Source organism: Peromyscus eremicus, chromosome 6 (assembly GCF_949786415.1).
Source record: "Peromyscus eremicus chromosome 6, PerEre_H2_v1, whole genome shotgun sequence".
NCBI classification, from domain to species: Eukaryota; Metazoa; Chordata; class Mammalia; order Rodentia; family Cricetidae; genus Peromyscus; species Peromyscus eremicus.
Genome location: NC_081421.1, coordinates 96,968,174 through 96,982,554, shown reverse-complemented (window position 1 = coordinate 96,982,554; position 14,381 = coordinate 96,968,174). Strand labels below are relative to the sequence as shown.

At 34.6% G+C, this 14,381-nt stretch overlaps 1 protein-coding gene across 1 annotated transcript in view; it reads right to left on the bottom strand.

The window, feature by feature from the left end:
• The window catches only part of Ndst4 (N-deacetylase and N-sulfotransferase 4), a 284,281-nt gene extending 270,318 nt beyond the window's left edge, over nt 1-13,963 (bottom strand). The window contains exon 1 of the mRNA XM_059265003.1: nt 12,986-13,963. Coding sequence (XP_059120986.1) covers nt 12,986-13,963 — 978 coding nt within the window. The remainder of the gene's footprint in view (nt 1-12,985) is intronic.
• Between the last annotated feature and the right edge of the window lie 418 nt (nt 13,964-14,381).

Here is a 14,381-nt window from a genome sequence, read left to right as displayed (position 1 = left end):
TTAAAAAGTGTTGTAAACAAGTAAAATGATTTATTTTGCAATTAATTCAAGTTTCAAATTAAATTATTTCAACAAATTTTGTCCTGTAATTTAAAATACGTATCTTAGATTTTCAACTTAAACTTGAATATGTATCTCTAAAAATTAATGTGTGAACATAGTATTTTTGCATGTTTCTATGAACATATGTATTTCAATATTTTGTTACAATTCATTTTATAATTATTATTGGTATACTTACTATAGTAATATATATCTCTTAACATCAAGAAATAACTGTGAATTATTTCAAATGGGTGTGATGTTATTGGCTTGCTATTCCAGCTCTAGGGAGGGTTAGGCAGGAAAATAGTGAAATAGATCACTTTAGGCTTCATATTGACATTTTAGACACTCTGGGCTATACAATAACATTTCTCAAAAAAGTGAGTAAGAAAGAAAAGAAAGAAGGATAAAACAGAAGAGAAAGAAACACAATAAAGTGAATTATCACTGATATCTTGACAGTAGCAGACAGTAAATAAACACAAAGTTTTGATTTTGTGTTAACTTTGAACAAAAGCATTTGAACAAGAAGAAAGGATTTGGGTCATTCACCAAGATATGTCAAGATCTGATGCACTTTAAACTCAGAAGAAGCATTTGCAACAACAATGAATGGATTATAACCGTTAAGTATACCACTCTCATATTTAATTAAACAATTGAAAGATGTACTTATATTTTATATAGCACTACCTTTCAGGTGGGAAAAATCTTCTGTGTATTTGTTATTTAATAGAGGGGGGTGAATCATCTACTGGTGATGAACTCCACATTTCTTTAAATATATGTAAAGTAGTTATAGACAAATTAGATATAGTGATCTTCATATGAACGATTTAGTTAACATTATATAACTTCTTAAATATATGATGTTGTTAATTTAAAATGTATTCTAACTTCTGAAATGCTACATTAACTATAAGTGAATTATTAGAATCCATGAAAAATAATCAAAATGTATTTTAATCATAGAAATGATTGGTTTTTTTTTTCTTTTGGTTAAATTTGTCTTCTTCAGTAAAATAACTTTTGCTCTCAGGCACTCTTCTTAGTGGTGCTCATCGATTGGTTCATTTAATTTTCACACACAAAGACTCTACTGGTTGAGATTATGACGATTAATGAATCTCACAAGTTTTATATACTTAACACACAATTGTAGTTAATAAATAACACTGAAGAGTCTTTTTTTCCTCAATAAATAGTGTTTTGAAAACTATTTAAATCTACCAAAGGTAATTTTTCTTAATCCTTTTGTTCAGTATGTTCCAAATATGTGAAACTTTATTCATGCCAGATTTTTCTTTAGAAAAAAATTTAAAAACTGAAAGAAAATCTTCTCATCATTTCCTTTCCATATTAAAAATAGCCAATATAAGCAAACAAAGTTCTGCTTCTTTGTTGAACTAAGAAAGGACTGAACATCCATTGAAAAGATGACTCCGTATTTTGCTTCCATTGCTGTCTTTGAGAAGGCAGCTGCCACTGAAATTTTCTACCTGAAGAATGTAATCAGAAGGATGCAATCAAGCTCTTGTTATCCTGAGTCATTAGCAACATACCTGGGTAGGGATATATTTTGGTTTATTCTGTTTCAGCCTTTCTGAAAAGGGTTTATGAATTGGAGAATCATTGTCATTCATTGATTTTTGAAAAAGTCACAGCTATTATCTCCTTGAATATTGCTTTTTTTATTATTTTCAGGAGGTATGATTCGAGTTACCACTGAAAAGAATTAGATTTTTCAGACTACATTAAAATAAAAAAATCTATTTTTATTCTATTTTTAAGAGATACAACTAAGTGACACATATAGTGGAAGTAAAAAGCACACACACACACACACACACACACACACTCACACACACACGCACACTCACATAATGATTAACGGCCAAAAGGTTTTATTAGAAATCTACTGTATGAAAAAATTCTTAGAAAAATATGGATCAAATATGATGTCAATCATTTTATAATTTAACAAATGAAGTCCAATTCATCAGGAAGATGTAGTAATTTTAAATATCTTAAAGCTTAAAGAAAACCCCAGTTGGTCATAATGTTAAAATTTACAGATTGAGACTATTAATAACATTTTTGATAAATTTATCAGTTAATGGGGATATTTAAAACATTAAAAAATTATAGATTAACAAACAAAAATTTGAAAAAAATTAAAAACTGAGCAACACAATGAACAGCTTTTGCAAACATAATTACTAGACCTCTGACCATACAAACTGAAGTTGTATCCTTGTCAAATCAGGAAAAGGATGACATTCATTTACTGATGATAAATTTCAAGAAAACTGGAAACGACTATCATAATAAAAATTATGAAAGGAAAGAATGAATGAAGACTGTTTTAAACACTGAGCTAGAAAAGAGACCATAAAAAGGATGAAGAAAAATAAAAAGAACTAACCAATCTCTTGTGAACGTTTCAAATAAGACATTGGATTGGATAAAACAAAATGCACTGATTTAAAATCAAAATGTTACAAAATCAAATGGTAGCTAGTTTTAAAGCAGTATAAAGATCTGTTATTAATAACATAAAACAATATTAAAGGAATAAAATAGAATAATTTCAGGAAAATATGAACACTGTGATCTCACAATAGTATTTTATTTTTTAAATATTTCTTTATTTTTATTTTATGTGCATGGGTGTATTGCCTGCATGTATGTCTATGCTCATTGTGCATATAGTGCCCATAGAGGTCAGAAGAGAATGCTGGAGCCCCTGGAACCAGAATTTAAAAAGCCTGTGAGCTGCCAGGTTGGTACTAGAATTTGAACCAAGGTCCTCTGGAAGAGTAGCCAGTTCTAAACCATATTGTCAGTCTTCACAAAGATATTAAAAAAGAAAACATTCTTATCAAAATAAAAGTATTTAGTAATTTTGAAACATAAATTAATCCCAAAATAAAATGTCCAAGCTTAGAAAATTTAGAGACTGTTTAAATAACATATACCAAGAACACTTTAAAAACATGTAGAGTAGAGAAAACATGAATAAAAAAGTGATTTCATTCCAGGAACGTGGTAGGATCATGAGTTTGACGCTAATCTGAGCTCAAGCTCCAGGTCATCATGGCTATAAAGCAAGACCCTGTTTCAAAAATCCAAAATCAATAAACTCTCCAAAAGGATCACACATAACATATTCAATAATGATGTATATTTCTATAAATTAAATAATATCATTAAGATGTGTGTCAGGAAAGAATGTCTGATATGCAGAGAAAAAATTCTTGCAAATATGTCTTCTAAAAACATCAAACTGCATCTTACATCTAAAAACCACATAAAGACAAAAAATGTGAAATTGAAATGAGAAAAGCAGAGGCTGTGCTAAATATGTGAATAAGGAACAATAATTAAATGTATAAAAAAACATTCAAACTTATGATCAAGTAAATGCAAATCTACAGAGTACAAAATGTTAAAAAGTCTGACAGTCTTAACACTGGAGAGATGATCCATGAAAACAAGTTTAGTGAAGTATGTTTAGAAGTATTAATTATAAGTGGATTAATTTCCAAAATAACTGAAAGTGGAAAGGTATTTGTGGATAATTCATATGGTGAAGATCTATATTGCCAAAAGGGAGGAAAATCAAACATTGTGAACAATTTATTGTTTAACCACACCTGCACATGTAACGACTGTATGAAGAAAATGATACACACCAAATTCAGGATACTAAATTTTCTCCAGTGAAACAGCATGATGTACCATTGGGAACATCATGGTATTAGTATGCATCCTATGTCAATGGTGTATGCAATATTCATATTACCACCTGATAAGTTACAGACATCAGTTTATATTCTTTCTAGAATATACTAAATGGTAAACTTCTGATAATAAAGATACACTTCTGAAAAATACTTGCTTGAGTGGGGAGAAGTGTTCGTCAAGGAGAATTCCTAGAAAGAAGCTATGTCTGCAGAGACTGATTGGTTGACTAGAGCTGCAATGATGTGCAGAGGTTGGAATGTTTCCGACCCAGAGGCTAATTACTTTATCTCAGCTAGCTTTAGCCCCCGGACAGCTATTCCTTGACCATCTCTGTGCCTGAACTAAGGCCTGTGACTAATAGATAAAAACTTCTCATTATCTCATTACCAGCTCTGACAACCCACAAGCTAAGAATGTCATCAGATAGCATGCAAGGACTATAGATAAGCTTCTTCCATCTTGCTATTACTTCCTTTCAATGTACCCACCAATATATGTTAAACTTGCTTTGATTTAAAATTTTCTTTGTTCTGTAAAACAATAGAACTTCATGAAATTATTTCTATGCTGGAACATGAAATTTGAGGTGTTCCTGAGCCAAGGTTACACAAACTTGGCTCTAGAATAAACTAACCCTTATTTCTTTTAAGGTGAGAGCTATGGGGCTTGTTGTTGTTTTACTTTTTACTTTTGTATTGACATGTTCACTGAAAATGATCAACCTTAAAAATGGGCTAAAGGGATGGTTCCATTCTACACAAGTAACAAAAAGGGGAGTTTAATATCAAGGCTAACTTCCCCAAGCTGCTCTAATGCATTAGCCAGCTTTCTGATTTATAGTCACAGCGACACATTCCAGCTCCCTCAGGACTGTATAACCAAGGTGCTGTTTTCCATTATAATTCAGTTTATTCAGAATAACTGTGGATTTCGACCAGCAGTAGAAAAAGAGCACTTTGTTTTTTGCTTTGTTTTTCTCTGTAGTCATATTTTAGATATTAAACCATGCTGGTGATAAGGTGATAATTATTATAATAAAAACATCATGGTTTAGGCTAAGAAGACAAATCACATTCTAAGCCAATTAACTTACAAATCAGTATATATATACGATTACTGAGATGATAATACAGAGAAAACACAATCCTGACTATGTCCGGAGCATCTAAAGCCTTTGCCCACAACCATAGAGTTTATTCTCTACAAGGGTTTACATTTTCCACCTTTTTCAAGCAGCTTGGTCACTCTCAGCAAAATACCTTGTAATATTTTCCCTTTTCCATGCAAACAACTACAATCATTTGAGTAGGAAAAAAGGTCTCATAACTCTAACTGGGTCCTTCCCTTCATGTTTAAGAAGTCAGTCTCTCAACAATCACCTTTTACTATAAACTAATCAAAGAACACTTAAATAGTTGTGTGAGGCCCATTACTATCTGGCCTTTTTGTGTGCAAATAAATTCACGGACTGCCTAATCTTTAGAATGAAATCCAACTTGCATATAAAAACAGAATATTCTCAGCATAAAACTCATTTGTCACAGGCTTTGCTTTAAAATACACATTTAGGCTCTTAGTGGTGGTACAGGCACTTCAGATGGGTAAGGAACTGCTAAAAGACAAAATTGGGGAGAGCAGAACAAAACAAATATATATTTAAAACAGTATTCAGGACCCGAGGAGACGGTGGAGTCAGGAAAGTGCTCTGCATGCAAGCATTAAGACTGAGTTCAGATCTCCCACACCCATGGCAACACTGGCCCACCTGGAAGGACAGTACATTCCTACAACAACAGTACTTTTTTTTTTTTCTCTCTGATGGGTGTTCAAATGAGGGCAGGACAGGGAAGCAGAAACAGGTGCATCCCTGGAGCTCATTGGCCAGTCAGTTCTAGTCAATCAGTGAGATTTTGTCTGAGTGATAGACTCTGTCTTCAAAAAGTCATGTGTAGCTGAAGATATGGAAGAAGACACCCATCATCAAACCATGGCCTCTGTATGTGCACACATATGTGCACGGACTCACAAACATACAATACAAATCCACACATAAAACAATAGTAATGAAAGAAAAAAGAAGTCCTACCATAGTAAGAATGAGTTGATATCCAGGACACAGATTAACATGAAAGCATATGTATAAAACATATGTATTTCTATCTAAAATTAAGCACATTTACAATGACTAGTGACATCAAGACAGTAAACATGAAAATAAAAAGAATGATTTCAGTAAACTTTAATCTCTGAATAGAATAATTATATGAGCATTTATCTTCCTTGTTCCTTTGCTACTCAAACACTATGCAGTATTTTAAATTTCAGGGATATTTATGAGAGTGTTGTTTGATACATCTCACAGTGATGTCAGAAGTCATACTGAAATTCTTATTTAAAGTGTCATAAATAACTAAAAAAAGAGACTTCTCCCATGAGCACTGCCTCGTTCTTTGTCAATTATCCTATCATGCTTTCTCCTTTCTGAGAAATTTGAGCTCACATTGCTCTTTTCTGCTTTCTTTCTCAGTGGCCAGATTACAAGAGGCTTCCAGTATGGCTGCTGTCTCAGCACATGGATGAATTTTGCCTATGTGAAACTGATTTGTCATGGTGTCCTAAATGGTTCAATTAGCCTTTCTTATTTCTCACTCGAACAATTTTCCTTAGTTATTGTGGCTATGCTTTGTAACTATGAAACTCAAGGATTTTTTTTTTTTTTTTTGGTTTTTCGAGACAGGGTTTCTCTGTGTAGCTTTGCTCCTTTCCTGGGACTCACTTGGTAGCCCAGGCTGGCCTCGAACTCACAGAGATCCACCTGCCTCTGCCTCCCGAGTGCAGGGATTAAAGGCGTGCGCCACCACCGCCCGGCGAAACTCAAGGATTTTTAACTGTACACTACCACATTGTTGGAAAAAAACTAATTTTTTCACTTTCAAAGATTTAGACAGGGATGTCCCATGTATAGCGGGGCTAAAATCATTAAAGTTACTAGCCCTTTAGTCATACTTCCAATCTTTCCAGTATTTTTTTCATATGTACAATTCTATAGAAATTGATTCATAGAGGCCACTGAAACCACTGAATTATCCACTTATTTGTTTTTCATTAAACACACAGGGAACTCCAGTCAGTTTTACATCATAGGCTCTCCTGATCTTCCCCCTTCATCCTGATCACCCTGGAGCTGAGATGGCTTTATCTAAATGGACAGTTAGGCTGTCTTGTTCTTTCCTACTCCTTATCATGTTTGATTCTCACCACAACTGGGCAAATTTTCATTGGCATTGTAGATCTATATAATCTGAAGTGAAAAGATAATGAATGTATTCAAAGCTAGTGCCAGTGAGCAAACTCAATCCTAAACCTGTATCATATAAAATAAAGCAGAATTATTCAAATTATTATTGTTTCCTTTTCTATTAGTTATCATTTGATTATATAGAGATATGTTTTTAATACTATGCTTCACTTTATTCTTAAAATATGAAACATTATTTTTTGATGTTGTATTTGTTCTGTCTGTGCATAAAATGAGCATGGTGCTTAGCATATATTAATATATTAACATAATAATTAAATATTATAAAAGTGATAATAAATAAGCTTGTAGATGACTTAACTGTATTTTCAAAAACACATCTAGTAACACAAGCATATTTTTCATTAATCTCACCTAAAATCATGTCACCTTCTAGTTGAGAAATCTATGCAACTCAGGTAGTACTTAATATTCAACAGATCTAAGTACCACTTGTATAGCACCAATTGAGCTCTATAGCCTAGTTTCAAACAGTATCCACAAAATTTGGCCATATAACTTCTTATGTACCCTATCATATTCTTCCATCATCATCAGTAACTTATATTCTTAAAGGGATCCTGGTTCTTTCAGTCAAGGCTTAGTTTGGGATGACTCGCTGGTATTGAACAGTCTTTATCGAGGGATGCTACTGTACTGAGTTCATAACAAGGCCTCAAAATCACATTTTCCATTAAACTGCTCTTATTTCTTAGAAGAAAAAATACTGTCACCTTTTTTGAGTTCCTCTGGTCAATAGTAATTTGGTCATATGATACATGATTCTTTCTTGGGTTACAGATCATAGTATGCATACTTTCCATATGCTAGCAAAATCAGCAACTGTACTTTGCATGTTTTCAGGGGCTTTCTTGAGGTATCAGGCAAGGAAGCAGACCTCGTGAAAAGGTCTCACCTCTTCATCAACTTTGATCAAGTTTTCTGGGAGTCTGATATCAAGCTGTTTATTCTCCGAAAGTTTAAATACAGTATAATTTGAAAAAGAAGTTTCCTAGTGTAATACAATCCCCATTGCACAAGAAAATTAGTTAGAATGATACCTGATTCAGGGTACATGTCATTTCTTCCAAGAAGATGGGTTCTAGAGATAGGCTGTCTATCTGTACTAGCTTATGGACCTAGGGAAGTCTCCAGCCTGGTTTGAATCATACAGATAGCATAGAGGCCATTTGAGCTATTAGCCACCTCTGGTTTTGGTGTGGGAGCTTGAGGGAGTCCTAGCTATATAGATGTGTCACTTAACCATTAGGTATTTCCAATCCTGGTTGTGGGAGCTTGGAGGAGCCACTGGCTATATAAATATTGTAAGGAGTCACTTAGATTATTAGGTATTTCCAATCCTGGTTGTGTTAGCCTGGGGAGTCCCTGATTGTGAGGGTCATTTCTATTCTTAGGTATCTCTGGTTCTGGTTGTGGGAGTTGATATGGCCTGGCCCAATGGATAACACAGATCACCAGATTGTCAGTTACTTCCAATTCCCAGCTTCTGTGCAAACAGATTATACATCCTTTTCTTTGAAAAAACAATCCTAGATTAAGAGTCCTGGTTTCTTTGGAGGTCTGTGGGCACAAGGTCCTTCATGATGTGCTCCCAACAATGTTTGTGTAGATTTTATTAAAAAAGAAAAGATAAAGTATATAAATGAGCAATAAATAACACATGTATTATACTAAATGATTCACTTAGCATGTATAATATATTTTCTGCTGAATATCGAGTTTGATGAATGTATTCTTGGTACATAGTTTCTTATTTTTTTTCATTCTTAGTAAACTGTTTATCTGCATCTGATTTTGAAAATTTATTTTTAAATGGAAAAAGACCCCTTTGCTTCCATAAAGATGTTTCCTTAGGGAACAAATTCAGCTTTTCAGTTCACTAAGCTAAATATACTATGCTCCTTCACTGAAATCGAAAGGAAAAGCCCATCTTGAGTACTTAGATTAAGAATTTAAATAAAAGAAAGTTATGATGAAATATATCCTGTCTGTTGACTGTTTCCTTTCAAGTAAACTAGAAAGTGCTGATGTATGCAGCATCAAACAATCAAGAAGACCTTGTATCAAAGAGGGTGGAAGTCACTGAGATTGATACCTAGGGATGTCCTCCGACCTTCACAAACTTTTTGTGGCATGTGAACACCTGCATTCACACATATGAGCACTACTAGAACTCTACCAAATTTTCCAAAATTTTCTGTGTAGCTCTTTAGCTCTTCAGAACTGTATTACTAAAAGATGTAAATTTTGTAGAATGATCTTGTGCTTATGTAGAAAAGAAACCACCACACACAGCATCTGATGGTACTTGTTTATCTTTGGCTAAATGAAGGTGTTGTAATAACACCCCTCATTTCCACTGCTGCACATCCACTGATCTTCTGAGATCCTCAGTGCAGTTATTCCCTGTGGAAGCTTAGATGAGGAGGTCAGGGCTGAGGTCCAAGGGACTTTTAGTTGTTCCTTGCCTTTCCAGGATATTAGGACTTACATTCTACCTGCCCTACGCCCTGCCATGTGTGCTCTAATGAACACCATACTGTCCCATACTCGTTCATATTCTTCTGGAGTATTAACACTTTCTTCTTTTCTTTCTCTGGGAGTACACATCTGGCCCCAACACAAATCCAAACTCTGGACACTATCCTTAACAATTCTCTGGGAATAAATCAACTATTTTATGATTTATTAGATATTTACTCACAGTTAAATACTTTAAAACCCACATTTAATGGTTGCTTCTTTCATATTTTGGGACACAATTAAACGCACGAGAAAACCTGTACCGATCCCTAGTTTTGAAGTTGACTCATGTTCGAAAAGATGTTAAGAAAAGAGATTGGTGATTATTAAGTGCTCAGGTTAAAGAAAAGTTACCATCTGTTGAGGTCATTAGAAAATGTGTCACATTTGCAAAAGATATATGACTTGAGAAATCTTTTAACTTTTTCTTTTTAATTAACACATGATAATTTTATGTATTCATGGGTATAGTGTGATGTTTCAAAGTATATATATACTTTGATATATCTATATATATATATATCTATATCTATATATATATATATCACTAATTAAGTCAGGGCAATTAACATTTTCCATTTTCCAATCATTTATGTTTGGGGACTTTGAGCTCCTGTTTGCTAGTTCTCTACAAAACTTAAAATACAGATTCTTATGAACTATAGGCATCCTGCTACTGTGCTGCAGAACACTAGGAATTTTTCTTCCTAACTATGTGTTAGTATCTATTGTGCAATGACCCACTGTGTCCCCTCTCTGCCCTTCCTGGCCCTTATTCTACTTTGTTACACTTTGATATATAGTTTGAAATGAGAACATTAAGAACTTTAGTCAAGATACTGAAGCTGGAATATTAAGTTGAAGCAGATATAGAAAATCTAGTTGAATATGAAGGTGGACTAAACAAACAGAAACAATAACAATGTATGTTGCAAAGTAGTAAGGATAGGTGCAGAATTTTAGGTGGATCACATAGGGCCTTAAAGTAAGTTTAATTTTATTAAACAGATCATGTCATTTTGCCTTACATACAGTAGATAATCAAAGAATAAGTAGATGCATTTTGTTGAAGTTATGTAAGAGATCTGTCTTGGGGCTGGAGAGATGGCTCATCAGCACTGGTAGGTCTTGTAGAGGACCCCTGTGCAATCCTCAGGACACACACAGCAGCCCACATTGTCTGTAATTCCGATTCCAGGGCATCTGATACATTCATCTGTCCTCCATGAGCACCAGGCATACATGTGGTACATAGACATATATGCAGACTAAGCACTCATATGCATAAAATTAAAAAAAAACAGACTATCATATATCTCATGAAAAGGGCAGGTATATTGATGTGGAGGAAGGTGTAATAAGAGAGTGACTATAAGCTGGTACAGTCATTAAGAAAATTAGTGTGGAGGTTTCTCAAAAGGTTGGAAATAGATCTACAACATGATCCAGCTATATCCCTCACAGGTATATGAACTGGTTGGCCTTGAACTCACAGAGATCATCCTGCCTCTACCTCCAAGTGCGGGGTTTAAAGGTGTGTGCCACCATGGCCTGACACTCAGCTCTTTTTGTGTATAATATTTTCATGTCTTTGTTAAGTTTCACCATTCTGTTACTTTGCTTGGGGTTATACAGTTTAAGAAGCCATCAATATTTTGCATACCTCATGAATACTGGTAAAGAACCATCAGTTTTTTCTTACAAATAAATGTCCTAGCTAGATTTAAGTTTGCCAATTTAGTTTAAACTTTAACAATCTTTTAATTTATATTGTTCTTTGTGTCCAAATTAGAAGTTCCTGTTCTTCTACGGTTTCAGATTAGGAACTTAACACTCTGAGAGCATTTTGAAACACATGACCTCTTTTAAATTTAAGAGAAAACATTAGCATGTGAATTAATTGAAAGTAAAAATAAATACATTAACACACACACCCCAGAAATTTAGAAGATTTCAACTGCTACTACTTAAACCCTTTGTATCTGAACTGAATGATTTATTTGTATCTAAGTCATATGATGTTTTGCTAAGAGACCCATTATAAATAGTTTGCTGGTCTGCATGTACTTTGAGGATTTTTTTAAAAAAGTGAACCACTTTTACTGGTATCAACTACCAGCTGATACTTTATCCATTAGTGTTCATAACATTTCAGATTAAAGCTATTATTTTAAGTAGCATGCAGGGTTCATCTTTGCAAAGCAAACAGCTGAATAGCATAAGACAGAATGACAACATCATAGTAATCTTTAGTCCTCTAACAATAATTCTAATACTACTACTAATAAAATTTTTGTTTATGTTTCTGAAAATACTTTACACAGGGCCAGTTTAGTTATATGCAAGAGAAGACATGATACCAGTGAAATGGCATATGAGAATGTTAGACTGAAATTTATAAAAGAGAATGATTCTCAGAATTCTCTAACTGTAGTTAACCTTGTGGACTATATTTTGCTGCTTTTGTTCTTTATTTCTGGATGTGTTATCCATGTTGTCTTTTACTATTGCTTCAGCCTCCTAAGTACCTAGAACTAGAAATGCATCACCACCCTCAGCTTCATATTTGGCCTGTTCTATCTTCAGTATCAATCACAGGGTCAGTTTGCTATGCCTTCAGCTGAGTAAAGCCCTGAAATATTGACAGCAACACAGTTATCTTACTCAAAACAGTATCATAAATTAGTAGAGATAGAAAGGAGAGCTTCTTGAGACCAAGGCCCCTTAAAACTCTTTTTGTTAATGTCTGTATTTGCAGTAGTATAGGTATTTATGGCAAGTGAAAATGATGCTGGCATGAGGTTACAGAAAGAAGTTGAGCTACTTTCCATTTTGGTTTGCAATCGCCCTTATCAAATTCTATGTACATAAGTAGTTAGTTCATAAGTAGAGTCCTATAAATACATTAATTTGAGAGTTACAAACTGTCACCCATTCTAATTTGGAGGTACTTACAAGATTTTCTAGTTGAGACAGACAAAGCATAAAAAGAAGTCATGGGATGAAGCTCAAATACACTTTGGAATATTTCAGTGTTTCTATTGCACTGTGTTGTGTATTTATTTCTCCATTTCCCCTCTCTCTCTCTCTCTCTCTCTCTCTCTCTCTCTCTCTCTCTCTCTCTCTGTGCATGTGTGTGTGTGTGTGTGTGTGTGTGTGTCTCCATATATGTAGAGAGAGAGAGATGTCTTTGTGGGCACTTGTATATATCTGTGCTCATGTGTGTATGTAAAATATTAAGGATTAGCTTAAAACAGTGATTATGTTATAAAATATTTTAAAGACAATATCTTATCAAAACCACAAAGCTAACAAATGACAAATTAAGTTGTACTTTATCCGTGCTCTTACCTTCACATCTTTGACGTTCATCCTTGTTCCTTCCTTCCCCACAAATATGTCATCAATGTCCACAAGTATGTATCTGTCCAAGGACAATGTCAGCCTCTTTCCCGATAAGAAGGAGATGGCGTCTATGAAGATGAGCTTGTGCAGCCAAAAGTTCAAGTTGTTGCCAAAAAGAACACGCTGGATCCCATCATGAAGCCCCAGATCCTGAATTATTGTAGCATAGAGAGTTTTGCTGGACAAGAAAGAGAGGGGCTTCTCTGTCTGTAACTCAGTTAAAAGCACTGGCTGATAGGTAGAATGGTTATATTGGAAAATCGTCCAGTCTTCCCCAGGAAGAGGTCCCTTTTCCACCTTAGGACCTTTGGTAATATGCAGCAGAGGAGACTGGGGGTTCACGGAGCAGTCCTTCAGAGCTAGATTATTGAATAAGTTCAAAGGAAAACCTTTCAATTGTGTAGTTGGTAAGCTGTTCTCATTGGCTTTATGAAAACCAATTATGCTAACACTGTATTCTATACAGTATTTTTCTAAAAGCTCCCGGTTCCATGAGTCCATGCCGACATATTTCAGAATATTTTCATAAATAATCAATGTGTACTTCCCTTTGCCACTATCGGTAAGAGGTGGTATGTCTCCCTTGCCTGGAGCAATGACCATCTGGTACTGAAAGCGGCTGGACTCCAAAATTGCTATTATATCTTGACCAAGTTGAGAATACTGGCTCTCTACAAAGAGGAGGACAGTGGGGTCAGTTTTGGACGTGTCAATAGGCTTGACGGTTTTCAGCTCTATGGACCGATAAGGGAGGATTTTGACGTCAGCACACTCTGCTTCGGCAGTAGTTTCAATAAGCGTCATTTCCTGTTTGTAGCCAGAGTACAGGAAGTAGGCAGAAACGACGATGCTCACCAAGCAAAAGGTAGCTAAGAGAACAATAAGTGTTCGAAAGCTTCTTCGAAACCTCACAATAAGATTCATTTTAAAAACCAGTGCTTTGAGAGCTGTTTCTGGCTTCTTTCCCTAATGTGCCATAGAGAACATACAGTAAGATGTTGCAAATTTTCCTTCCCAAACATTCATGTAACCATTGCAAATCATGGGAGATTCTCGAAGTGGTCACAAATGAGTCAAATCTGGTAGGCAGTGGACCAGAAAGGCAACAGCTGAGATCTCCGTGCAATACCAAGAATTGCTGCAGATCCCTTTAATCATTATCTGAAAAAGAGGAAAAATATGATAGCTAAGAACAGAAAGGAGTGTTCCTGTTTATGTTTATATGCTTGCTGATAGCTATGAAACCCACGAGAGTTTACTACAGCATCATTAAAATGATAGTATACTAATAGTGTCTGCTGATAACCAAGGTCTTAATATTTGACACATAGTCCATTTGGAT